The sequence below is a fragment of the Rosa rugosa genome, chromosome 4 (genome assembly GCF_958449725.1).
Source record: "Rosa rugosa chromosome 4, drRosRugo1.1, whole genome shotgun sequence".
NCBI classification, from domain to species: Eukaryota; Viridiplantae; Streptophyta; class Magnoliopsida; order Rosales; family Rosaceae; genus Rosa; species Rosa rugosa.
The window spans coordinates 22,389,172-22,416,806 of record NC_084823.1 but is presented as its reverse complement, the minus strand read 5'-3'; the positions used below and the strand labels follow the sequence as shown (position 1 = coordinate 22,416,806).

The 27,635-nt window shown below is 39.3% G+C and overlaps 4 protein-coding genes across 6 annotated transcripts; 3 read left to right on the top strand and 1 right to left on the bottom strand.

The window, feature by feature from the left end:
- Positions 1 to 936: 936 nt before the first annotated feature.
- Positions 937 to 3,020, top strand: LOC133706612 (uncharacterized). Its single transcript, XM_062132144.1, has 3 exons — positions 937 to 1,261; positions 1,519 to 2,207; positions 2,293 to 3,020. The coding sequence occupies exons 1-3, from the start codon at positions 1,154 to 1,156 to the stop codon at positions 2,744 to 2,746; spliced, it is 1,251 nt and encodes a 416-aa protein (XP_061988128.1). The 5' UTR covers positions 937 to 1,153; the 3' UTR covers positions 2,747 to 3,020.
- An 82-nt stretch (positions 3,021 to 3,102) lies between these two features.
- On the bottom strand, positions 3,103 to 7,705 carry LOC133746273 (putative transferase At1g60990, chloroplastic). The gene is made up of 11 exons (XM_062174449.1): positions 7,343 to 7,705; positions 7,164 to 7,197; positions 6,864 to 6,937; positions 6,708 to 6,773; positions 6,523 to 6,584; positions 5,090 to 5,177; positions 4,908 to 4,973; positions 4,660 to 4,825; positions 3,835 to 3,918; positions 3,634 to 3,761; positions 3,103 to 3,482 (listed from the first exon to the last, which is right to left on the bottom strand). The coding sequence occupies exons 1-11, from the start codon at positions 7,649 to 7,651 to the stop codon at positions 3,297 to 3,299; spliced, it is 1,263 nt and encodes a 420-aa protein (XP_062030433.1). The 5' UTR covers positions 7,652 to 7,705; the 3' UTR covers positions 3,103 to 3,296.
- Positions 7,706 to 9,052: 1,347 nt separating this feature from the next.
- On the top strand, positions 9,053 to 13,917 carry LOC133707379 (putative pentatricopeptide repeat-containing protein At1g77010, mitochondrial). 3 transcript variants are annotated; one of them, XM_062132944.1, is made up of 3 exons: positions 9,053 to 11,686; positions 12,525 to 12,731; positions 12,850 to 13,917. In XM_062132944.1, exon 1 carries the CDS (start codon positions 9,239 to 9,241, stop codon positions 11,291 to 11,293), a length of 2,055 nt encoding a protein of 684 aa, XP_061988928.1. In that variant the 5' UTR covers positions 9,053 to 9,238; the 3' UTR covers positions 11,294 to 11,686; positions 12,525 to 12,731; positions 12,850 to 13,917. The 3 variants fall into 3 exon arrangements, with proteins under 3 accessions (XP_061988928.1, XP_061988929.1, XP_061988930.1); XM_062132945.1 differs by having other exon boundaries at positions 12,525 to 12,737; XM_062132946.1 differs by lacking the exon at positions 12,525 to 12,731.
- An 865-nt stretch (positions 13,918 to 14,782) lies between these two features.
- Positions 14,783 to 16,601, top strand: LOC133743438 (uncharacterized). The gene has a single exon (XM_062171379.1). The coding sequence runs from the start codon at positions 15,050 to 15,052 to the stop codon at positions 16,139 to 16,141; it is 1,092 nt and encodes a 363-aa protein (XP_062027363.1). The 5' UTR covers positions 14,783 to 15,049; the 3' UTR covers positions 16,142 to 16,601.
- The last annotated feature ends 11,034 nt before the right edge of the window (positions 16,602 to 27,635 follow it).

The window sequence follows — 27,635 nt, the reverse complement described above, 5'->3', positions numbered from 1 at the left end:
AATTCGACGTGGCTTTATGCCGGCAATAAGTACCTACCCTGTCGTGGTAGGGCGACGTGGGCTCTGTCCCGGACTGCACTTTTTGTGTGCCTGGTCTGCCCTAGTTAGGGAGCGAGTTCATTGTTTTGTCAAATGGTCGCAACCTCCTAGTGGCAGGATGAAACTAAGTGTCATCGGATTAGTTTTCCAGTGGCAACATAGTGGGAAAGCTGATCTTATTAGTAAATTATGGCTTCGAGTAATCGTTTACTTTCCGGTATGTCACCCCTTTTGTAAAGCAAATAGAGTAGCTAATTGTGCACTCTTCGCTAATTAGTGCATGTTAGAATACATATTTTTTATTGAGACTCTCGTTATTATCTCGGGATGTTCTCTCTATGCTTATTGTAACTTGGGGTTCAGGTTTCATGTCCCCCCCCCCCCCCCATGTATTCTGCAGTTTCATTAATGATCAAGGCTTAAGGACAGCCGTACTGGCCCTCTTACAAAAAAAAAAAAAAAAAACTAGTCTACCATGTGAGGAGTTGGTCTATATTTAATTGAACTATTCTATTTAATGTATCAGTACATAGATGTACAATCCATCTAGTGTTGCTATAAATACTCTTCACTTCCAACTGTAATTTATTTATCAACTCGATATACTTTTATGTTTGTAGACCAAATCTAACAGTTGAGAGATCAAGAACACGAAACCTTTTCTTCTTCTTCATCTTCTTGTTTTTTTTTTCTTTTTGGTACAAAAGAACACCAAAGCTTTAAAGGAATTTTCCGTTGCAAGGGGTTATAATAACGAAGTAAATGAAACAGTTAGCTTGGCTCCGAACATATGAACCTAAATATAGAAGAGTACACGTAAAAGCAAACTAACTAATTAGGAAAACTGACTCGACCTTTTGAGGAATATCTCACAAATTAAAACAACACTCTCCGTCCTGTCTTACCCACACACCCATGCCAAAAAACCAACACTTGAATGGCCTCATAAAAAAACCTCCTAAAGAAACGCTTCTTCATCTTTTGATCCCCAGACCATTCTCTTCCGATATTGTTACCCGATCGATCTCCCCCTTCCCCGGCCCTCTCATTCTCGGGGGATCTCCTTCCACCCTCAGCAACACGGAGCCGGATCATTGTTTTGCTGATCTAAACTATGCTCGGAATATCGAATATTTGCAAGGGATACAAATCCTTTTTATTGAAATGGAACGCCCAAAACAAGCATTCTCGTTCGATTTCAGAAAGTGATGACACGACCAAGGTACGTACGTAATACTCATTTTTAATGACAATTCTTTCTTGTTTTTACAAAAGCATGCATGTTAGAAGTGTTTCAACGTAATTCGAAGTGTTTCAACGTAATTCTGCAACAGCCTATTTTCCATGCATGATCGTGTAAATATCAATTTTGCATTTTATTGTGGATCCTCAACAAGAATAAGCATGATCCACACCCTACAGAATCTAGGTAGTTACGTAGGTTGTTTCTGATTTTGTTCTAAATGCTTTTTTGTGTAGGAGAAAGATGGGAATGATTTTATAATTAGTTATCCATCAACACCAATAGGTGGTTTGAATCATACGCACAGCATTGATGATAGCTTACTCATGCGTCGAACTCTTTCGAGGAATAAAAGTAGCAGAAGATGCAAGACCCCTACGCCAAGGTCCTTCTCAAGAAGTATGAGCCGGAGCACCACCCCGAATTCATTTTCGAGCATTTCAAGTCGTAGGAACCCCTCCGAGACCGATATCCTTGCCTCTATAACAAGAAATCTGAGTCGGGAGGCCGAAATTGCTGCCTCTATATCAAGGAATATAAGTAGGAATATGAGCAGCAATAAAAGCCGCAATTTGAGCAGGAATGCGAGCAGCAGACACCCGTCTGAATCGGAATTACCCTCTCCATCACCTGCATCTCCACCGCCCGCCTCTCCAACACCGGCCTCACCTTCACCTGCCGCCTCTCCATCTACCGCTCGATCGCCTCATACCAGTAAAACAACAGGCACATCTGAAACGGACCCTACCACACCTCTATCAAGGACTCCGAGCAGGAGGAGCACCACCCCCATTGTGTTCTCTCAGACAACTGCTAGAAGGAAACCTCCCCCGGTTGAGAAGAAGCTTGAATTCACACTCGAGGAGTTGTGTCATGGATGCGTGAAGAAGATCCAGGTTACTAGAGATGTCATAAACAATGCCGGGTTTGTTACTTCTAAACTCATGCAAGATTACTAGAGAAAATCATTTGAGATCAAAAGTGTTTTATTGATCTTGTTATGACTGCAGGATTATTGTGAAAGAAGAGGAAATACTGAAAATAAACGTGCAGCCAGGTTGGAGGAAAGGAACCAAGATCACATTCGAAGGGAAAGGGGATGAGAAACCAGGGTACCTTCCAGCCGATATCATCTTCTTGATAGATGAAAAGAGGCATCCTTTGTTCAAAAGAGCAGGCCGGGACGATTTGGAAATCGCTGTTGAGATTCCACTGGCGGATGCATTGGGAGGCTGCTCGTTTCCAGCTCCTTTGTTAGGAGGTGAAACAATTAGTCTGTCATTCGACGAAATTATACCTCATGGTTATGAAAAGGTCATCGAAGGACAAGGAATGCCAAAGCTTAAAGAACCAACAAAGAGAGGTGACCTCCGCATTACTTGTCTCGTTAATTTTCCGAAAAAATTGAGCGACGAGCAACGAGCAGAAGCTGTTTCAATTTTACAAGATTGTTCTTATCAGTAACTCCACCAAGCTACATGTGGATTTAATGGCACACGACAATTTTTTCCAATTTACAGTATAGGCTCACTTTACAGTAGTCAAATTTTGCATTGCATTGCATTTTCATGTACATAGCTACCTATATAATGCCTCCATTCTCAAGGGTTCCAGAGAAACAGGGTATCCCTAGTAGAATTCAACTAAGATTTTTGTGGTAGTTGGTGTTTGGAATGTATTGGTATTAAGTCGGCAATATTCTTCAAGTGTTTTCTTACCCTTTCGAATTGTTTGCTCCTGTTTTCTGTGGCGCATACGGTGCTTATATAAAAATCACGTTTTGCATTTCTATATGAAATACCAAAGGAAATGAATGACACTGAAGATAAACTTGATGCTCGATAAAACCATCATAAATTTGTGTCTTACATCTCCCTCATAGTTGAACACATCTGTTTTTAAACAACAATTAAACCCAAAAAAAAGCAAAAAAAAAAAAAGTGTATCAAGAACACTAAATTTAAGCACAACTACGGTATTTAGAATCTAGAGGTTCATTGCACTGCACTGCCCCTCAGGAGCTTGAGCTTCTCGATGGTGGCCGTTGCCCAGCAAGAAAAGGTACTTCTACCACTGTACCAGTAATAGCATCTCCAACCATTACCGTGTCTCCTTCTGAAACATTTTGCCTCTTGATATAGCCTAAACCAAAATACTCACTTTCCTTTCTTCCAGATGTGCAACTTGTTAGCTTTCCAACCTGTGAACACACAATAAGATGTTTACAGTACAACCACAAAGCTCATTTGGAAATTTTAGCTAAAAGCAACAATTTTCCCACCAGCTTCAGAAAGATAAAACTGTCACCATTTTCCCATGTTTTTTTTTATACGAAGTGAACCAGCTACTACCTTTTTCCCACCAACTGTAATGATGCTGCCAGGTTCTGCTGGTGCTGATAGAGAGATTCCCCAAAGTCTTTGCTTGACTCCATCATACGTTATCAGTCTTGATATAGTCTCTTGTCCCTTATAGCACCCTGCAAAAAGCTAGATTCAGACCTGCTACTTTCACATTTTGTTTAAGATGCATTAGACTAATGAGAATGATACCTTTGCTTAAGGAGATCGAATTCCAGAGACCAGCCTCCAGGACATTATATTCATTAGTAAGCTCCTTCTGAGGAGCTGGCTTTCCTGCAAAAGTTGATTGTGCTGATCACCAAGGAAATCCTGGAGAACTGAACTTTAAAATATCAAAACACCTATTATAGCTATAGTTATAATTCTATTTCTATCTAGTTATTTCATTTCACAGTTATGCATTATTTGTTGCTAGAACCCGTGTACACAACATGTGTGTATTACAAGCCCAAAATATATTTGAATACACATGTATTACATATTTAAAAGCCTGTTCAAGGAAAAAGACACGTGCAAGGAAATTGCTCAAGTAAACTCATCCAAATCCAAGAATTAATTATTCTCAGTAGCAAATAAGAAAAAAAGAAAAATTCACCGCACATATCAACTCTTAGGGAAACTCGTATACTGTCTAGAGAAAGACTCACAATTGGAAAAATTTGTATTGAGTTATCAAAGAAAATAAAATATGTAGTATCAAAGAAAATAAAATATGTAGTAAAGAATGAAAGATAATAGTAAACATGTAATAATGTAGAGGTGAAAATAGTGATGAGGGTAAAAATGAACCAATGGCTCCCAATCAGTGAGGAAAACCTCCTTACAATGGAGGTCTCACCAATTCTTTGGTATGCATCAATGAAGGTGACAGTCCGGTCACATAAATTTTTTTAAAGTAGTGAAAGTGGTCAACCCCATTACTTTCACCAATTTATGAATTGGTGATTCCTCAGCAATGAGGCTGGTAAGAGGCAAAGCATGGTTTAGTTAGTTCATACATCAAGAATTGTCTACCTTGGAGAATTCTTAGTTTTTCCCATGCATTAGAGCCCATTGGAGTTGCACCTTCTGATAGAATAGTTTTCCAGACTGATCCAGCGGCAGCTGGTGACATCAAAAGTGAAAAGCCTTTTTCAGATATCACATTGCCCACTCCCACAGTTACAGGCATCCCATTGACCTGCCATGTAATAGGATACTGGCATTTATTTCTGATTCTACAGCTTACTCATAGAAGTATCCAAAAAATGATTGATGCTTACACTGAAATGCTGATGGGTGCCATATGGTTGTCCAACGAGATCACCTAGGTGTAACTCCTCCATTAGCTGTTCCATTCCATTAGAAACCATTAATAACATCATGTTTCGGGTTAGTAATATAAATGCCAAAGAATGAAAATTTCTTTACCACATATATGAAATGCTCAAAATATCCCTCTTACTTGATTGCTTTTAGGTCCCACTAAAACGAAGAAGCAAGTTTGCTTAGTGATGTCTTGAATCTCTACCTTGTCATTAAAAAATATGTACCTACAGACAAAACAACATGCTGACAAGATTCATCACATGGAATCTCTTCATAATGCAAAAAATTGACTTGAACCACTACTTTTTTTTTTTTTTTTTTTTGAAAAGAAACAGCTTTTTATTGAAAAAGCAAAAAACAAGTTACAAGGAGGCGGACAAGGAGTTCGCTTTAAAGATCTAAAGAGGGCAGCTAGGGCTATAGGCTTAGCATCTCGACTAATAATACTAATCGAAGCTTAGGGGCTTATACTACAGCTGCTTGCCAGTTAAGAATAATCGAAGAAAGATTATAATCCTTGAATTCCTTAGAAATAGAAGCCCATAAGGATGCCCAGAACTTGACTCTCTCCCACAGGTCTTCCCTCTCCACCCCTCCATAGTTTTCAAATAATCTTTTATTTCTTTCCATCCAGACCACCCAATTAATAGCTAGCACCCCACAACCCCAAAGGGTTCTGGCCTTTTCCCCTTTACCAAAAGCTATAGGGTTTTCTCTTAGCAAGTCACTTCTCTCTAATGGAGTTGTCCAGTCCACTCTTGCCTCCCAAAGTAACTTTTTCCATAAGAAATTAGTCACTTCACAATGCACAAAGACTTGAACCACTACTATTGTCCCTTAACTTATACTTCAGCGCATCCCACTAATTCTAAAGTTCACATCTCAATGAGAGAACAACTGAGTAAAATTTCTACCATTTCCAACAATTGGGAGAGTCTCTAAAAATAACCTTTACAATAAGGACCGAGTCATGACTTTTAAATGAACGGTCAGAAGACTTGCATGTTGAAAATTTAAAAATATAAGACATTATCCAACCGTTTATTTGGAAGTCCTTACTTGGTCCTTATTGTAAAGTCCTCACTCGAGAAAGTCCCTCCAACTATAAGCAGACAAACCATCATCAGTAGCCAATCTGAAGAGGGAATGTATGGAACTTCTGAAAGAACCCACTACAGCACACCTAAATCAAAATCACACCTTTATTGTTTTTTTTTTTTCCTTTTACATCTCTGTTAGGAGAGAAATACCGTTCCAAGTATGCTTCTTTAAACTTCTATCACTCGGTCAAAAGTCAATGACACTGAAACTAGCAGACAAAAAACAAATACACATATACACACATGACAAATTAAAGTATCGAAAAGATGCAAAACCTAATGTAAACGTTTAAACAATCCTCAAAGCTTTTCCTTTTCTGTTTTTCTCTTTATGCGGTTTGTGTCCTTCTTTGATCCTTTTTCCAAATCTCAGTTACATTAGACTCAGATGGTGCTGTGGTACACCACAAGATACAATCATTCAAGATTACCTAAAATAAAACTAACCATGTATATAAGATGCACCTACTTTTTCAGCATTTCAGAGATACTTCTGGAAACAGGTGAAACCATTAACATTACTGCATTTTTCTGCAGAACAATAAAAAATAAAAAAAGTAAAATAAATAAACTGCTTTGACAACAAAAATATGAAGATCTTTATAATGCAGGGAAACCAACAATTAGATAATAATTATCAAAAAGATAGATTACCATGACCCATGCATGTGCGATATCTATTGTCCGAGCTGTTGGTGTAACAAAAACGGTGTCACATCCCTATGGATTTCAATCAGAAATAATTAAAGAAGAAACTTGTGTTATGCTCACTTATGCAACCAACTGCTGATTACATCCCACCAAATATACCTGTCCTTCATCAAGGCATTCAAAATTGGCCGTGCTTTGGTTGTGAAGAAACTGGATGCGGTCTTCTCCGCTAACTTCCATGTTTAACCACCATATTGATATGCACAAGAGAGAAACACATTAAAAACATCCATCAATACCACCAAATGCTACATACCAGACATCAATTTGATCACATTACCTCAAATAAGTAAATAATAAACATAAAGTCACCAACACTTAGCAAACAATTACGAGCTGAATACAGAAGATAACGAGGTGAAAGCTAAATAAATAAGCAGGCTTCCATAAAATAAATACCTCTTATCCGGCAAAAATGTGAAAGGTCCACAACCTGAACCATGAGATAAGGACCAGTATGGTGTTAAACTCATTGTCATAGATTTGTTACAATTCAATCATATTCAAATACAAATTATTTGATTGAGGAAGTTATAGAGTAGAGCAGTATCCAATGGAAGAAGTAAGAGAATACGCACCGCAACACCATTATCGACAGCATCTAAAGCTTGGTCGTCGTTATCAAAGGTTTCGATAATCCCATCATCTGAGACTTTTGCTCCTGCAGTTGCTGCCACAGTGTCCAAGAGGTCGTGGTCAATCGGAGGAGGGGAGAGGTCGAATGGCAAAGCCCTGGTCCTCGTTTTGGAAGATGAGAAGAGTGTGAGCTTCTGCTGCTTCTTCGTCTGGGTGAGAGTGAGCAAGGGAACCGCAAAGCTTTGGTGGGGATGATAAGAGAATAAACGCCATGGATTAACAAGGAGACAATCACATGTTACTCTTGCCATTTCTTCTCCAATTCCTTCTCTTCTGGTTTTGGCCCCTCCCAACACACATTTTATAATTTTCTTTTTCTATTATTATGTTAAAATTACACTATATGATGTCACCACTGGTTCTGGATTTTTTAATGAGATAAAAACGTCAGATGATATTTAAATTATTGTAAAATGTATTTTTTTTTTTATACTTATAAATCTTTTTTACCTTAAATAGTAGATTAAGTATTACACCGTTATTAAATATAATATTATTTGAACCTATATTTGGCAAGGCGCACGTGACAGATAGGGTAAGCCTTACCCACAAGGCGTAATGAATGACCGCGGCTAATCATCAAAGAGCTTGACTGTCAAGATAAACGTTACCAAAGCTTGGATTAATTAACTTGATGAGCATTAAGGGGTTTTACTGCCAATCATCAGTGACAAGACCTGATTGATTGCTCATGAAAGCATCGATCATTGATAACGTCAAAAATATCAGAAACGTGAATACTGTTTTATTTGTAATTAATGCGGTCTTAGCTGTAAAGGCTGAGATTGCTTCTTTTCCTTCATTTAGTAGTTTAGCTTCACTATAAAAAAAGACCATAGGATTCATTGTTAGTGGTCCTTGACCAAACGCTCTACGCGATTACTCAAATTGTATCTCAATACATTTCAACATTTCAGCAACACTTATCAATCTTTACGTGTTTATCTTATCGCTTTCTTTACCGGTATTTATCTTTCATGCAATTTATCTTTTTGTTGTTTACTTTGTCTGCACTTTATTTCCCGTGGTTTACGTTTTTGTTGTTTATCTTTATTTGCTGCACTGTTACTTTCTTGTTGTTTACTTTGCATTATTTACATTCCTGCACTCATTAAGAAAATCACCAAAAAAAGACATCACCAGAACGTTTGGATCTAGTAAACAAGTTTCATCAACTGATTAGAAATCAGATCGGCGCAAGATCTACAATCTATAACAAAACCTCGCTTGGCTTACTGGCCGCGAGTTGGCACGCCCGCTCACACGTCACCACTCCAGAAGGACACGTGTAAGCCAAAGAAGCCCTCGGCCCAGTGACACGTGGCTGAGACGATTTTTGAGCGAACAAATACTTCCTTTAGTTTTCTTGTTAAAGTCACCAACGTAAAAAGTAAAAACTAATGTTTCTTGTAGGTATTGTGTTGCATCATTACTACTTCCGTTAATTTTCTAATTAAAGTCACAAAACCCTACTAGCAGGCTATTACGGAAGTGATGCAAAAATGTTATTTTTTGTACCTACAAGAAACGGTATCTTAAGTATGTATTTTACTGTTACCAAATATAGTATTTCTGTTATTTTATCGCTAAAGTTTTCACGTAGGCGACTTTAGCCAGAAAACTACCGTTTAAAGTTTTTACCCTCTTAAATGACAATATTTGTCTTCTGAGGAGTTCCGACTCTTCTCAGAAACTTGGTTCACAGAGTGGCCTTGGTTCAGAACCCTTTTTCCTCCCCTTGCAAAAGAAGAGAAAGATAACTCTCTCTTTGTTCTTGTTTCAACTTTCAAGAAGGGATAAAAAATAAAGTGCTGAAGAACAGAGGAGAGTTGAAAGGAATGAATCTTGAACTGCATTCTTTAGTTAGCATACTTCATTCCTGCAACACCCACCTTTCTCTATCCTTAGGAAAACAGCTCCACCTTGTTTTTCTCAAGAAGGGTCTCATCAACTCCACTGTTACATTCGGAAACCGGCTTCTGCAGATGTATGTTAAATGTGGCAGCATGAATGATGCACTCAACTTGTTTGATGAAATGCCCCACAGAAATGGCTTCTCTTGGAACACATTGATCCAAGGTTGTATGAACTCCGGGGACCATGAGAAGTCTTTGAAGTTGTTCGATTCCATGGCTCATAAGGATGATTTCACCTGGAGCTTTCTTGTTTCTGGGTTTGCAAAAGCCGGTAAGCTAGAGCTTGCTCGTGCTTTGTTTGATGACATGCCTAGGAGAAACTGGGTTGCTTGGAATTCTATGATCAATGGCTATGCCAAAAATGGGCGCTCTACAGATGCTTTGAGGCTTTTTAAGGATTTGAGTTTGGACCCATTGGAGGTATCACTATTACATGAAAAGAAATTTATATTCGCTACGGTTGTTGGAGCTTGTGCTGATTTGGTTGCTCTTGGTTGTGGCAAGCAAATTCATGCGCGTATTGTGACTGATCAAGTGGAATTTGACTCCGTTTTGGCTTGTTCGTTGGTTAATTTTTATGCCAAGTGTGGTGATTTGGATAGTGCAAGTCAAGTTTTGAAGTTGATCAAGGAGCCAGATGACTACTCTCTCTCAGCAATGATTTCAGGTTTTGCAAACTGTGGTAGAATGGACGATGCAAGAAGAGTTTTTGATACTAAAAGCAATCCAGATGTTGTGTTATGGAATTCATTGATATCTGGATATGTCGTCAGTAATGAAACCATTGGAGGAGCATTACTTCTTTTCAAGGAAATGCTGACTAATGGTGTTCGTGGGAATTCTTTTACGCTGGCAAGTGTTTTGGGTGCCATTAGTGTCTCAGGCATCCTTAAACATGCTCAACAAATGCACACATTTGCCTGCAAACTTGGGCTGCTTGGTAATGTTATTGCTGCTAGTGCTATGCTTGATGCATACTCCAAGTGTGGAAGCCCTGATGATGCTTGCAGATTGTTTAGTGAACTCAAAGTCTTTGACACTATATTGCTTAATTCGATGATCACTGTGTATTCCAATTGTGGAAGAGTTGAAGATGCAAAACAGATTTTTATGGCCATGCCAAGTAAAAGCATAATATCATGGAATTCGATGATGGTTGGCCTTAGTCAAAACGGTTGTCCAATTGAAGCATTAGATCTTTTCAGACAAATCAATGTGCTGGACTTGAGAATGGACAAGTTTAGCCTGGCTAGTGTGCTAAGTTCATGTGCTAGTATTTCCTCACTTGAATATGGTGAACAGGTTTTTGCCAGAGCTACCATCATTGGGCTTGATGACGATGAAATTGTCTCCAACTCACTTGTTGATTTCTATTGCAAGTGTGGTCTTGTTAAAAATGCACGAAAGCTGTTTGACAGGATGGTGAAGTCTAATGAAGTGGCTTGGAATTCTATGCTAATTGGATATGCAACAAACGGTCATGGAAGTGAAGCACTGGCTCTTTTCGATGAAATGAGGCTTGCTGATGTGAAACCCAATGAAATTACATTTACAGGGGTTTTGTCTGCCTGTGATCATTGTGGGTTGGTCGAAGAGGGAAGAAAATGGTTTTCTAAGATGAAACAGGACTATGGTATTGATCCACGTATTGAACACTATGCTTGCACGATTGATCTTTTTTCCCGAGCTGGTTGCCTTGAGGAAGCAATTAGTCTAGTCGAAGCAATGCCCTTTAAATTAGATGCCAGCATATTGTCATCAGTCTTGAGGGGTTGTGTGTCTCATGGACACAAGGATCTTGCGAAGAAAATGGCGGAGCGAATCATTGAGCTTGATCCTGAGAATTCAGGTGCTTATGTACAGCTTTCTAATGCACTTGCAGGTGTCAATGAGTGGGAAGGATCTGCACAGATTAGACAAATTATGAGAGATAAGAGCATACCAAAAAATCCTGCTTTCAGCTGGTTTGATCGTTGAACAATACTCTTATGGAGACAAAGTTCTATATGCACCTGATAGAGGTGGACATGAAAAGCAAATCAACAGTTGTGGGTTGGAATGGGAGATCTGATTTGAGTGCCAGTGATTGCACGCGCACTGGATTTGTTAAGATGTACATTGGACAGAATTTTTTTGTTTCTAATATATGCTTTCTAATATCAAACATACCGGCAAGAGCTCAAACCATCAATGGGACCGTTCATTACACATGATTAGGGGCTGAACAAATATAGAATTAGACTAGTGTCCTCCTCAGAAATCGCTCTTCTATACCGTGCTGAGTCAAGGGGAAACATAACATCCTCTTACTTTAGCACTTGCAAGCCACTTTCCTATTCCCCGTTTTACTTGCTTCAACTCTTCTTTCAGGTTAGTTCTCTCTCCTCTCTTGTGATCCCTCTTTTTGTCTAACCATTGTTATATTTTGTGTGGAATAACTATCAGTTTTATTCAAGTTTATGGGTTAATTATGGCTCTTTTGTTCTTGTTTGATAGCTTCATCTGCTAAGAGTAATGATCTTCAATGCTGATATGAAACTATTTTTGGTAAATTTCTGTGGAATACTGCCTTTTCAGATCTTTTTCTTTCTTCTTGGAATAGGTTGTATATGTTATTTTGATAGCTTGGTCAGCTGTTGTAGTCATTTGAGGCTCTTGCCATTGATCAAATCTAGGAATTTAATTGGGGCAATCAATGAAGTTTAGCAAACATTTTTTTTCTTAAAAAAAAAAAGATTTCTAGAATTTCTTGTATTGATCTTTGTTGTTAATCCTCATTTGTTTAAGTTGCATTGCTAATCGTCATTTGTTTAGCAAACTTGCATCATCTGTTCTCAGATTATACAAGTTATAAGCTTCCCAGTTTGTTTTGAGCGGTTTACTAGATGTAAAAAGAAAGACAATACAGAAGTACGACCACTGCTATGTTAGATTATGGATGGTTTGCATATTGGTATGTATCTGTTCCGGTGGTTGTTATATTACTGAATGGAGAAAGGAATACAAGTGGATAGACACTTGGTGAGTTTTGATTTGCAACATGATGTTCTGGATTGATTTTGGATGGTTTCATATGTTTAGCAAACAAGTAGCCATTGGATGGTATCATGATTTTTGGCTTTTGGCGAAAATGGTCTCATGACTCTCATTAACATGCTTTCCAGTTGGTCGTGACTTGTTTGAGAATCATGTGTGATTTTAACTGCAGAGTACAGACGGTTCATCAAGCAGATTTTTCTTTCTCATGCTTTAGAAAGGAAGGCAGATGAATGTATTAAGTAGCAGAAGTAAGGCTACACCCTACAGAGGCATGGCAGGTTGTAACATCTAACCTATTAACGACCATAACAAAATAGTAGCAGAGTGAGATGCCAGCATGACAGAAGTTTGCCGGCCGCAACGTTTTGCAGTCAGTGTAAGAGTAATTTATCATATTTGTTGTGATCTTGTAACACATTTCTCCTTATAAATAAAACAATGTAAATTCCAGTCAATAATCAATATGCAGCTAATCAGCTTGTTTTTTTGGTCAGGAAAATACATTAGATAAGTCAGAAGCAAGAAGGAAACAAAATACCGAGGAGAAACCAAAGCAAAAGGAAATCAACAGGGAAAGAAAAATGACAAAGGAAACAAGGCCACCAAGGGCTATTACAATAAATTGATTCCAGACAGGGACCCTGTCCATCATTTATCACAACTGATAAGATCGAGAGATGTTGGATTGAAGATTTACCCACTCTTTTGACTATAACCTCTAGTTTGCAAGCTTGGCTGCAGTAGCGGTTAGCTTCAGGAGAGATCCAAGACTTCTATTTTGCAATCACGTACACTTAAATCTAAACATGGGGCATATTAAGTTTGGATTTGATTCCAGAATTGAAGTTGTTGTAAAGGCTTGCCCCTCCCCTTGCCCCTGCCCGGGAAGCACCAGTGCCATCTTTAGCGAATTGTTTCTTCGTTGAATCTTCTGTTATAATATTGATGTTAAACCAATACACTGGTATCTCATAATTGTGAATACAATGCCTTATTCATACTTCGAAGCAGCAGCTAGTGTTTAGGACACGATTTGAAAAAAGAATATAGGCAGGCTTTTGACCCTTCCTAGAATGTCAACTGGGGAAAGGACGAAAGGTACATTGGCTTTGCAACAAATGGAATTACAAAGCCAACAATAGTTTTATTGGGTTGCTTTTGACGTTTTCATTGTATCAGGAAGAGGCATATGATACAGGCAGGCGCACTTGTGTGCCAACTGTGGAATGCCTCGACCTGCTCTTCTGGTTGGCATCTCCATTTTGTGAGGACTAAGGACAACAATAGTTCAGCACTGCTCTCTGAATTCTCTTCAGCAAGGCATTGTCGATTATCATACAGGCGGAGAAACATTATCCTAGACATATAAACAGGAAGATAAAGAAGGCAGGCATGAAACATCCTCCTAGCTTTATGTGTAGCACGGTCTTGATAAAATGAAAATGCTCACTGCCGGCAGCCGCCTCAATCAGTTCTTACTTCTTAGTGCTCTAAAAATCACCAATTTATGCATCCATGTTCATAGTTGTCATTTTATTTTAGATTCCTATTGATTAATTTCTGATATTGGCAGAAAGACAGGCACAATTTAGTACTTCATTTATATCTGATGTAATCAGATTTGTTTGACAGGCAACTATTACTATATAGAGCATTTTTGGGACATTGAGCACTGCTTGTTATGAACAGATTTAAGTCCTATATAGGAAACCAGAGGCTATGAAACAATACCAGACTCGCTGGTGTCACTAGGGCTAAAGTAAGAGCTTAATGGCCCTATAAAGAGGGGTGTTAGATCAAACTTGATTCAGATTAACTGGTATAGTATGGTATTAGATTGACAAATGCAACTATGTACGAAGAGTAATTATTGATTTGCTTACCAAATCGGCAACTACTAATTTATTATTCACAAACACAGTTGGTAATCGCCTCTGGTTATACAAATCAGCAATCTCTTGAGATCTAAACCACCTAGTTGTTTAAGTTGGCAAACAAGATCCCAATTTACCCTAGATTTGGGATCTTGTAGTCCCAATAAGCATCTTTAAGCTCACCATCCAAGCATATCTAGAAACTTTTATATGTAGTCTAATGCATAATAATTTAATCTAAGAAACTCCGAAATTAAATTTTAATTAATTATTATTTTCTATCATTTCAAAATAAAGAAATCTCATAGTGCGTCATAACTCATAAGTGGAATGCGTTACTTGGCTTATGTGGTCATTTGTCAAATCTCAAATCTATCATCAATCGGCACTAAGTATGTCCAATCATATCGACATAGAGACATTAACTTAAATTTTTTCTTCCCTAAAATGCTCTCTCTCCATCAAGTCCAAAACGTCACCGTCTCATAACGTCAGGTAGTAAAGCTGTCAGGTCCAGATGAGCCACATATAAAATGGTCTGCAAGTTAAACACACACACACAAACAGAGGCAGACCTCCAAAACGCCGTCGTCTCCCTCCGAACAGCAGCAGCTCCGCCCTCTGAATTGTGGGTCCCAGCTTTCCAGGTACACTCGCCCGGATCTGATTCTCTTGGCATTTGTAATTGTACACTAGCGCGGTTCATGTAGCTAGCTAGCTCTATCAGATCAGATCAGATCAGATCCTTTTCATTCGTTTATGGATATTAGGGTCATACTTGCTTGATTAGATTAAGCAAGCAAAGAAAGAAAGAAAGAAAATGGAAGCGTATAGTGAAAGTTCCCCAAAATTGAGAATAGATCATGCCGCTAAACAAGGATCCGAACAAGAACAAACCCATTTGCCAGGATTGGAGTTAGAACCTGGGCCATCTGGTCACAATCACCATAGGTTCCACTCAATGAATGCCCTAGAAATCTTGAGGGAAACGGTACGGATTCTCCGCTTCAATTCGTGGGGTTTTTTGGCTATTGCTACCTTATTAATCTGCCCGGTGTCTGCCGCCGTGCTTTTGTCGAATATGCTAGTTGATCACTCACTTGTAAAGAGACTAACTGTTAGGATGTTACTAATTGCTAAGTCCAGTGGACTCCCCTTGAGGCCTTTCATCAGCCACTCGTGCCAGAAGTTTGCTGAGACGGCTATCTCCTCCGCTATGTGCTTTCCTTTGTACATCACATTGTCCTTGTTGTCGAAAGCCGCGCTTGTTTACTCTGTGTATTGGAGTTATTCCCTCAAGAAGTTTGATGCGTCCAAGTTTTACTTGATAATGTGCAAAATATGGGGGCGGCTTGTTTCTACGTATGTGTGGATGTGTATGGTGGTTATTGGTTGCCTCGCCTTGTTTTTGATTGTTCTTCTTGCAGTGTGCAACACATGTTCTATATTTGGGCTGTCGCCTCAGCTTCTCATATATGCCGCAATGGTGGTTGGGCTTATCTTCTCGGTTGTTTTTGCTAATGCTATTATTATTTGCAACATTGCAATTGTGATATGTGTTTTGGAGGATGTCTCGGGACCAGAGGCATTGGTTCAGTCTGGGGCTTTGATCAGGGGCCAGACTCAGGTGGGTCTACTCATATTTCTTGGATCCACATTTGGAATGGCTTTTGTTGAGGGCTTGTTTGAGCATAGAGTGAAGACGTTGAGCTATGGCGATGGGTCTTCTCGCATATGGGAAGGGCCTCTTTTGGTGGTTATGTATTCATTTGTAGTGCTTATCGACTCTATGATGAGTGCTGTTTTCTACTTCAGTTGCAGATCTTTTAGGATGGAAACATCTTTAGAAGGTGAATCTCATTCAATTTTGGAAACGATAACCTTTTCTGCTGAATCAGTCGGTATTCAATGACACTGGATGTGCCATTAGCATACTTCTTTGATTCAATAATGATGAAGACGGTAGCTGCTGGTTGTGGTTACCACGGATTAAGCAGTGCAAACTTGTGCATTGGTACACCTTCCATACAGGGGTTCGGGGGAGGCTGTAACCTCAAGTCCTTCCATCTCGACATATGCTTCATTTGAGTGCAAAAGTTGCATACCGGAGAGATATAGATGGGAGCTTGAAGAATGGACGGTATTTGAAGGTTGAACTGTTGAAGGTTGCACGTTGCAAAAGTTAATGAGATAGTGTCACTTCCTTCAAGAATAAAGTTAATATTCATAGTTAAATAGATAGATATATTTTTTCTGGTATACTCTGCAAGTCTAGCGTCATTGATACACCGATTACTTCAAAATTATCGATCTTTATTTGTAAACTTCTATATAATTTTCCTTAATATTGAGAAATCAGATATGGATGTTCAGGCCAAAGAGATAAGGATAATGATTGATATTCTGCAAGTCGAGTGTCATTGATACACCAATTAGTGCAAACTAAACAATCTTTCTTTATAAAAAAGGTATGTCTGCTTATGCGAGTTGGGTGCAGAGATTGATAAGAAAATGATCTTGGGTGCAGAGATTGATAAGAAAATGATCTTGGGTTTAACTTGATACATCAATAGACAAATGAGTTCATATCTAATGCTCTCCATATAAACATCTTATAAAAGAACCCACGGGAGGGGGGAATCCCTAAACGCCGATGACAATTAAAGCTTAAAATTGAGAGAAATTGATGTCTCCATAGCTAGGGTCAAGGCCAAAACAAAGAGAACGTGTTGATAACACAATTCGACCAGAGCAGAACATGAAGTCAAAGACCCGAGAGCAATGCCTGGGAATGATTGGGGGAAGAAGTAAATAACCTTAGGAGCCACAACTGTGAGGGAACCAAACAAAATCGAAAACCCTAGTTCAATGGTCGGTGTATCAGACTAACAAGTAACAACAAAGAAAAAACAAATGAGAAAAAAGGATTGATTAGGTAATTATGGACCTAACAACGTGCGGCTGTTCCTGGCCTTCTAATTTGACTAGTTAGATGGAGCTTAGCATTTGGAATGTGTGGATATGAATTTGGTAGATTTTGGTGAAAATTTGATATCAATCGGAGATTTCCGAAGTTTAGAGTTTCAGGTGCTGATTTATGGAAATCCGACCGTTGGATTTCCTTCGTTTATGTTGTAGAACACTAGAAATCAATTAAACGATGGTGTTGGTGAAGTTTGGATTGATTCTGAAAAGAATTAGAACTTTTAGGTTTTGGAGGGTTTACGATATCGAGTTTACAGTTTAACTATCGTAAAGTTATTTCGGATCCTCTGTACGGTTTTTTTATGATATACTGCTATGTACAAGACAATAAACTGGGCCACTGCTCGATAAGGAGATCTTGATGCGTGACTACATAAGTCTGTATACTGTGAAAGGACATTTGTTTTTTGTTGATACCTGAAAATGTAAACCTATTCTTTATGGAGAGTTCTAAGGTCGAAGATTGGCCTAGACTCGATCTAAGGCTCATTGTATCGATATTGGGTCAATGAGTGAAGCCTAGAGTAATAGGCATGATTACACCTACTAAACCATGTTGTTCATGCCTAACACGCTGGGCTTCTCGCAAGATTTGTATTTAGAACCTAAGGGAGGCAAGCCATGTCATGCCATGCCTAATAATAAGCAAGGGATGTCACAAATGCCAAGCCCCTCCCTAGGACAAAGTCACACAAAGCCCATTTGAGAGTCAGGCCAAGCCACGCTCAAACATGCCCAAGCTCATGGACACTTCTCCATGACCAGGCACACTCTCTTTTATGGGCACACTGTCTCTCATGAACATCCCTCGGCAACCACATGCTCACTCAAGCCAAGCACATGCTAACACATGTCATGCAAAGTTGCACACACGAATTCTCGGTGACATGCCTTGACTCGCCTATTACAACATGCCACACGGCCGACTAGCATCATGGACCCAAGCCACTAGGCCAAAATGAGCCTTATTAGTGGGTTGTGGTGTGTAAGGTTACATAATTTTGCAAGGCCTATGGAGGCCAAATGTCAAGTGTCTAAGCGTCTTGGGAGCTAAGGACCAAACTTGAATTTGAGTTTCCCGCGCACAAGCTAGTAACGAATATCTCATCTCATCACCCTATTGGCTTAGAAAGCATCTTGAATCACGACCCACCTTAAGCCAAAACCTATGCTTCCCCAGTTTTCTCCTTAGAAGCTTAAGGCAAACCCAAGACCAAAATCGGTTTCAAAACCTTAACTAGGAATAGCTTGATAAGGAGTCGAGATTAGTATTCCCAAGAGAGTCATGACAAAGGGTAAAGGAAATCCTGAATCGTTGCTTGATCTTTATACCCTTTCAGCTTAGCGCTTAAGAGATAGCAGTGACAAAAAGAATGACAAAGGGTAAAGGAAATCCTGAATCGTTGCTTGATCTTTATACCCTTTCAGCTTAGCGCTTAAGAGATAGCAGTGACAAAAAGAAGTCTTGCCTTTACTGAAATAGGGAGTCACGGACTGTTTTGAAACCCTTAACCCTTTACTAAGAACCTTATATAAAGAGGACTACATTGGGCAAGAAGGGACATCAAGCATAACCCCTACATGCAAACCATTACCACTCCCTTCATGCATAACCCATTTTAAGCTTACCACACCTTACTCATTCTTCCCTAAGTACTCATCATGTACTACCAATTGATAACCCCATATCCACCTTAAATCCCTAGTGGAGTCTCCAATTTATGTTAGGGTCAAAACTGAGGATTCAGAGGCTTAATGTTGTTGGGCTTGATGATCCAATCTCCCTCTTGAGTTACGAGACCAGTTTCCATTGGCCAATATGGATATTTTGATAAATTCAACATATGGGCAGGGATTATTGTCTTTCATGGATGGCTTCAGCGACTACAATCAGATTAATTGGCCACGAGAGATGCGGAGAAAACTGTCTTCCGTAATCCTTACAGGAATTTTCATTACACAGTGATGTCATTTAGGTTTAAAAAAAAACGCAAGAGCCACTTACCAAAGGGCGATGACAGTTGTCTTTCATGACATGATGGGAAAAGAAGTTGAGAACTATGTAGATGATTTGATTGTGAAGTTTAAGACCAAGGAGGCACATTGAGAGACCCTTAGGAAGGTGTTGAGAAGATGCAGGCTCCATAATTTGAAAATGAATCCAGATAAATGTGTTTTTGGGGTGACCTTAGGAAAATTCTTGGGCTTTATAGTACACCATAGGAGAATAGATGTGGATCCAGCCAAGACTAGGGCTATAATCTCATCCCCACCACCATCAAGCAAAAAGGAGCTCAAGAATTTCTTGTAAAGCTCTAATGCATTAGATGCTTTGTCCCTGGCCTAGCTACTCTTATTAGAGTCTTCACCCCTCTGTTGAAGCAAAAGGCAAAGTTTGTATGGAGCAATGAATGCAGGGAGGCATATGACAAGGTCAACCAATTAATCACGAGACTCCCAACTATGAGGACACCTACACCAGTCGTTTCTTTGAAGATCTATCTTGCCTCGGTAGGAGAGCTTTGCTTGCTCAAGATGGTAGCTCTGGAGAAGAATAATCGGTGAGCTATGTGAGCCGTCAACTTCAAGGAGCAGAGACTCGATACCCCAGAACAGAAAGAATATGTCTAGCGCTTTTCTATGCAGCTCAAAGGCTCCGGTCACCGATTGGCTTGCATGAGATATGGAAATTCATCTCCTCGTCATGCTCTACACCCCAGCATATTTAGTTTTTCAATTCGATCAAGTTTTGACATTTTTCGTTTTCGGGCTCATCTCGGTTCCGTCGCTGTCTCCGACGCCGGCGACTCTTTCCGGCACTTCTGGGCTTTCTTGCTACATGGAAGACGATCCATTCTTCGTACTCTACACGCTGGTGTACCTAATCCTTGAGCTCGACCAAGTTTTGGAGAAGCAGTGTTTGGGTACACTCGGCCTCCACCGAGGTTTTGTTTCCGTGACCTTTTCTGGTTTGTCTCTCGACTCAGTTTTAGTACTGGAATGTGGATTGAGGCTTAGTTGTATTGAACACAGATTTGGCAAGATTGGGAAATAGTACGTCGAGAGAAGTGGGAAGCTCTAGTTTGCTGTGTTCTTCGTCAGTAGCTTTGCTCCTGCAAATTGTACCACCGAAGGTAAAAATCGAAGTTGCGCTTTGGTACTTTTCGACAGTTTGGATGAGTTGACAATCTGATATTGTGATCTTGAAGTGGATATTTGGTTGGTTGGATGTTGTTATACTTGTTGCGTGTTAAACATTATCGAGACTGTTTTTGTTGTAAGTTTGTTGCTCTGCCCATGTTGGCTGAGGTAGTAGTTGATAAGTGGCAAGGAATAATACCCTGATGAAAGTTATTGGTTGTGCAAATGATTGTGAAAGATTTGAAACAGATCTAGTTATAAATGTGGGTGTCCTTAGTAGTTTGGGCATACCTCATTTGAAAATAAAAAGGTGTTGGGTGTCCATAGTAATTCCGTCGAATTATTATGCTACGATATGTGAGATGGAAGTAAAGTTGAGTGTTGAAGTGATAATAAGTAAAGAAAAGAAGTTGTCTATATATATGTTGGATGGTCTTAGTAATCGGGTGCACTCAATATATGTTCGGTCAATATTGGTCAAACGTGGTCAAAATAGTCAATCCTGGTCAAACCAGTAAAAGTTGGTTTGGACGATATATTAATCGTCGAGATTTCGTATAACTATTCAAAAGATAATAACTATCGAAATGTCGGAATCTAGGACTCCAGTTACCCGAGGAACAGAAGGTTCGCAACTCTCGGAGTTCGTGAGAGAAAGCATCGGAATCCAAGTAGGGATTCAGGACTCTCCCCGGTTGGTGATTTTCTTATATATTTTATTAATATGATGCATGTTATGTGGTATGGTTTGGTTATGTTAAAATGCAATGCATACTAACCAATCCGTGAGAAAATGTGTGATGGCTTGAGAGCGAAGGGTGGCTCTGACTTCCTTGGGTTCGATCCCCAAAACCTCCGGAGGGTTAGTTACGCCGGTCGTCCGGGTGTTCCGATCGTAATGACTAGCCCGGTACATGTGTGTAGCTAGGTAGTGGACGCTCTCGCTACGCTTACCTAGTGATAAAGTAAATTGAGGTAAGGTCGTGTAGTGGGTCTATGGGACCGGCCATCTGGTAAGATTCAGCGCGCGTATTCAATTTAGTATCATGCATCGATTTTCGAGTCAAAAAGCATTCTTATAAAGTTTGTCGTTCTTTTAAATATTTGGTTTAAGCAAGTTTTCATACTGGAGCGCTCCAAATACTTATCTGTTGATTTTCAAACCTAGTCGAGTTAGAGTTCCTGTTGAGCAGCGAGGACGAAAGCTCACCCCTACTATAGTATGGATGCAGGTATTATGCACTGGTGAGGGGACAGTAGTGGACGAAGCTGGGTGTGTAGAACAAGTTCGGTAAACCCTTGTCTGGTGTTTGTTCTAAATTTTCTTTATCGAACTTCGTGTTCGGAGCTTATTGTTATCTAGCCTCGTGTCAAATTTAATTGAATTCTTTTTCATTGAAATTACTACCTTGTGTGAGCCTTTACCCGAGTCCTGAACGAATGAAATAAATTTTAGCAACTCAAGGATTTTCACCTCAAAAATATTTGTAGCTTCCGCTGTGTTTATACGAAAAGTTTTCAAACAAAATGCCTAGCGGTTCTCTAGAATGTAAATCGAGCGTTCGGTTTATGTTTTATAGGCTCGCGGCACTGTGACGTACTTAAGCTGGTGAGGTGCAGCTTGGGGCGTTACAGTGGAGAGCACTAAGGTAGGAGAAAGTTGTACCGGCTACTACTTAACATGGGTTACTTTTGGCCAACCATGCAAGAGGATGAAAAAGCTACAATCAAAAGGTGTCACACATGCCAAGTTCATGGAAATCTCAATCACAAGCCACACACTTTGCTCCAAGACATGCTCACACCATGGCCTTTCCACACTTGGGGGCTAGACCTGATTGGCATGATTCACCCAGGATCCTATGGCTATGTGTAGATTCTTACTGATACAGAATTGTTCACAAAATGGGTAGAGGCAGTCCCTCTCCGAAAAGCCACAGGAGTCGTTGTTGCAAACTCCATCAAATAGCATATCATCTGCAAATTTGAAATTGCATATAAGATAGCCACAGATAACGGAACCCCATTCATCAACAAGCAAGTGTGCAAGGCTCTCAATGGTCATGGAATCAAACACCGTGGCTCAACCTTTTACTACCCTCAAGGGAATGGTCAGGCTGAGGCAACAAATAAGATATTTTTGAGAATTTTGAGTAAGATGGTATATGAATACTCCGGGGGCTAGAGTGATCATCTCTCTAACATCCTTTGGGCCTACCAAATGTCACCCAGAAGTGCTACTAGATTCTCTCCATACTCGCTCATGTATGGGTTTGAGGCCATCTCTCCCATAGAGGTGGCAGTTCCCACTGCTAGAGTTGCTGCTATTAATGACATAGATTAGGATGCTAGCTCATGTGTAGACTGTAGGTGGACAGATTTAGAAGGCGTTGAGGAAAAAAGATAAGAAGCTGAAAAGAAGATTGCACTATACCACAAGAGAGTCACTAAAGCATATAACAAGAAAGTTAAGCCACGACAGTTTGAAAAAGACGACCTTGTCCTCAAGTTGTCGACCATGTGAGGAGGCAAATTTCTGGACCCTCCAAGTTTGCCCCACAATAGGAATGTCCTTTCATTGTGAAAGAAGTTTATCAAAGTGGATACTGCACGCTCGCCTCGCACGATGGTACAACGGTGTGTCCTATAAATGGCAAATGGCTCAAGCTTTATTATTAAGTTATCTACCTTTTATAAAAATTAAAAATATGACTCTTTCTGTACTTTTGTTCAAGCTCCCATACTTTTGTATGCTGGCCGCTATGGTATAGTCAACCAAGAAAGCATATCACTCGAAATGTGTTATGAATTATTTTTCAAAATAAAAGAGTATCCCTTTTGAATCCCATCTTTTCCTCAGTACACAATCTTTAATTCCTTCATAAAAAAATTTTAAAAAATGTGTATATACTCATACACACATATACACTCATATATTGATTATGTAACCCAGTTTTGGTTCACATATTCAAGGGGGCTAATAAAGATAACAGTGATAAAAGCCATAATGATGGGATCCTAAGAAAATTTCATTAAGCAAAATACATGCAACATGTTCCCCCTAATTTTTTTTTTTTAAAAAAGGTGCACATATTCCTATGAAGATCCATTAGGGCCAAAAGAAAGTTACAAATCAAGCAACAAAATAAAGTTACAAGTCTACTATGGGCTACAAGTTTCTTCTCGCAAAATGGAGACATATACATCATTCACAATGCCTACAATCAAGCAACCCAAGTAAAGCAGTTCGTCCCTTACAAGTGAAGCAACAAAGTTAACAAAATAAAGTTGTAAGTCCACCATGAGTTACAAGCTTCTTCTCGCAGAATGGGGTCATGTACATCATTCATCATAAGCGTACCTATCTCTACATATGATACTCAAGGCCTACAATCAAGTAACCCAAGTAAAGTAGTTCGCTCTATGCCAGATGATGACTCAACTATGAACTCAAAATATCTGAAAGGGAATCTGAGTTACGAGACAAATGGTATGTGTAGCCACATAAACCCTTCCCTCAAAAAAAAAAAAATCATTCCCCTTCAAAATGACAAATTTTCCTTCCAAATTCTCACAACTTCCTACCAAATTGCACAAGGTTATCGATTGGGGATAAATAGAAAAAATTTGTGAATTATTTTTCTTATAAAAATAATTCTGATTGTAATAATATAATAAACCTCCAAACAAAAGATATAGTAAACCTCCAGTGCATACAAAATCAATGTCTAATGGCCATAACTTGGACCAATTTAACAAAAAACATAATCAATTTCATTTCATAGCTTGCGTTCAGCCAATGACCATAAAAAAAAATTAAAAAAAAAAAAGCAAACAGATTTTGATATTAAAAATACTAGTGATCTGCATCACTTCCTCAATGGCCTGATAGTAAGCTGTTGTGATTTCTTTCCTGTGTTTGGTTGCTTTGATTTTTGGGACCAGGTTGTGAAGATGATGTTGGGGCAACTGAAGTTCTTAAAATTAGTTTTGCTAGTTCTGAAGATGAATAACCAATTGCTTTAGATGAAGCACCAGCCGTAGATGTTGATATTGGAGATCTCTTGACCTAAAAACACCAATAATTTTCAATATATGTCTTGAATATTACATTAAATCAAGCATGTGAACATCATTGCTATATATCATGTGTTTCATGAAGGCAATGCAGACTTGTAGTAAACCACAGACATAACACAAAAATATATGAAACTAACCTGTTATTTTGGTGCATGCTTTGATGCTTTTGCATTGACATTGACATTCACTTGGTCTGGCCTTTATTTTTCATTACTTTGTCCCTACATATAGAATAAAATAACAAATTTTTATCTTAATGGAAAATATAATTAGCCAAAATATATAATTGAACAATGGTTTAAATAATCTCAGATGCATTCATTGCCTTCTTGACACGCTCAATAAGGCAAGTCCTCTTGTTATGGTCCTCTGAACCACATGTTGTGCATGACGTAGTCACGTATGATCTCCTGGCCATCTTAGTTATGCCAGCCTCAGTAGCCCCAACATTAGGAGCTGGTGGTTGCTCATCTTTCTCCCTCCTTCTAGGCATTTTTGGTCTTCCAGCTTGCCTCGTAAATGGTGGAGGATGAATAGGAGCATGAATCTCAGGCAATAGTTCAACTCCAGGAACATGATTTATAGGATGTGCATATGCATTGAGGTAGACTTCCTTACTATAACAGTCATCCACATAGTCAATGGGTTCATGTCCTTTAAGAAAGATGCAACAAATGGCATGAGGACAAGGAATTCCAGACATCATCCACCCTCTACATGCGCAAATCCTCTTAGCCAAATCAATGGTATGTTTTGATGAAAGAACACTACCACTTCTACCAACAATTTTGAAGGTATAATCCGTTGATCTATATCCATAGTATTCTCTAGCCGTCTTTACAATTAGTGTTTGGATCCTTGGTCCAACATTAACTTTCCACTTCATGCCAGTAAGGCAACAACCCTTCTATTTACTATCCTTATCATCAGATCTCGTCTCAATTTCTCAAGCATCACTAACATATGCTTGTCCCTACATGGAACTATTGCAGCATTATAGGACTCGCAAAGGTTATTAAGCAGCATATCACACTTGTATTCTGTTTTAAAATGTGTCATACTCTAATGATTTAGAGTATCATAATCTCTTAACCAGTCATATGCCTTACTAGATATATAAGCCATTTCTTTAGTATGCATGTTGAACCAAACTATAGTGGAGTCTCTTGGTGCCACCCACAGTAGATTTTTCAAAACTGGTCCAAGGTTTTTCTTTTTGAAGTTGTTGTGTAGATAACGCGCACAATGCCTGTGTTCAGCTCCTAGTACCATATTAGCTATTGCCTCTAGTAATCCTTTTTGCTTATCAGACATGAACATAACATCATTTCCATTCTCGATCTTCAATCAAATCATCCGTTAAAAACTCCAAAAACCAGGTCCATGTCTCTTTATTTTCGAACTCCGCAATTGCATAAGCAATGGGATACATGCCATTGTTTGCATCTATCCCAATAGCTTCGTGATAGTAGCATTTTAATGCGACGTTTTAAATGTTATTTCCTCATATTTACTTAGTTATTTCCTTAAACTAAGACAAATGGAGCTGAAATGAGCCTAAAGGAGAAAGAAAAGCTAGAGAACGTTGGAGATAGCTGAGACAAGGCACAAGGGCTGCAAAAATGAGCTGAAAAAAAAAAAAATGAAGTTTTTCTGGTCTAGCCAGGAAATCCTGATTTAACCAGGAAATCCTGTTCAAAATAGGAAACTCTGTCAAAGCAAGACTCCTGAGTCAACTAGGAAGCATTATCGAAAAAATGAAGAAAAATGGCGAAAAGTGAGGAGTCCTGATGATAATAGGATACCTGGGTGGACTAGGAGAGCCCAAGAACAAGCTCAAAACGTCCTCTACAAAGGTGATGTGGATTGAGAGTCATTTTTGACAAGAAAAGATGGTTAAAAATCAAATTTGGAGTCCGAATTAGACATATACTGATTTTGGCCGAATTTCAAGAATATATTTAGATAATGACATCTCAATTAAATCCTAAATGCATCTAGACATGATTGTGACCAAAGGGAGACTTCTACAGATAATGAAGGAGAATTTCAAGGGAGTGCAACAAGAAAACGTCCAAAACAAGTCCAGATTCATTGTCCAGGTTCATTCCTATTTCCTTGGCCGTTCCCTATATATAGCACCACTCCCTTGGACATTTTTCACACCATCTCTCCCTCAGAAAAACTCCAACTGTAACGTCCCGTATCTAAATTTACCCGTTTACTAGTCATTTGGACAGTAAACGATAATTTGTTTTACTTTTACTCTTTTTCGACAACTTTAGTGGCCCTAAAAGTTGACTTTTTGTTCGGGTCAAAATTTGGGAAAATGTTCTTCATGGAAGTTGTAGAGGACGTTAAACCGAGCGCGTGCATATGTGGTTCGTAAAAATCGGAGCTCGTATGCGATAGTTATAAGCGAAATAGTAAAGTTACTGTTTACGGTTACTGTTCATGGTAAGTTCTATAAATAGCCAAGTTACTGTGGTAAGTTTCCATTTTTGGAAACTTACCCGGCCTTTTCTCTCTCTTCTCCCCCGACATTTTCTTCCTCTTCGGCCCGATTTCTTCTCCCTCCGGTTTCTTCCTTCTCCGGCCGACCCACGACGGAATCCGGGCACCGGCAGGTTCGCCTCCTCCTCCTTGTCACGCCTGGGGTGGTGTTTGGCGGTGGCTCGACCGGTGGAGCTCGGAATTGAGCTGTGAAGGTTACTGTAGCCGATCGGAACTTTCATCGATTTCCGGCGATTCCGGCCGTTTCCGGCCACGAAATTGGCATCGAAGGTTCGGTTTTCATCACTGATCATTTCCCCTATGGCCTTGTGTCACGATTTGTTGTGTAGAAGTCGAATTGATGAATTGAAATTTTAGGGTTCTTGAGAAATTTCTGGGCTTGTGTTCATCGGCCGAATTGGAGCTCTTTCAGGTAAAATTGGAACTTGTTGTAGTTGAATGAATGGTTGGGTGTGTTGAGTAGATGCTACTGTCCAAAGTTGGTGGCCATCGGAGGTGGTGGCTGCCGGCGCATGGGGCCCACGCGCCGCCACTGTTGGTGGCGCGTGGAGGCGTGTAGGGCAGTGTTTTAATTCCAGTTTTTAGCCCATTAAATTCTATAAATGTTGTAGAGCTTGTATGTGAAGTTTGGTGATTTTTGGAGAAGCTTGGAATTAATTATGAATTTTTGAAGTTTAGGGTTTCGA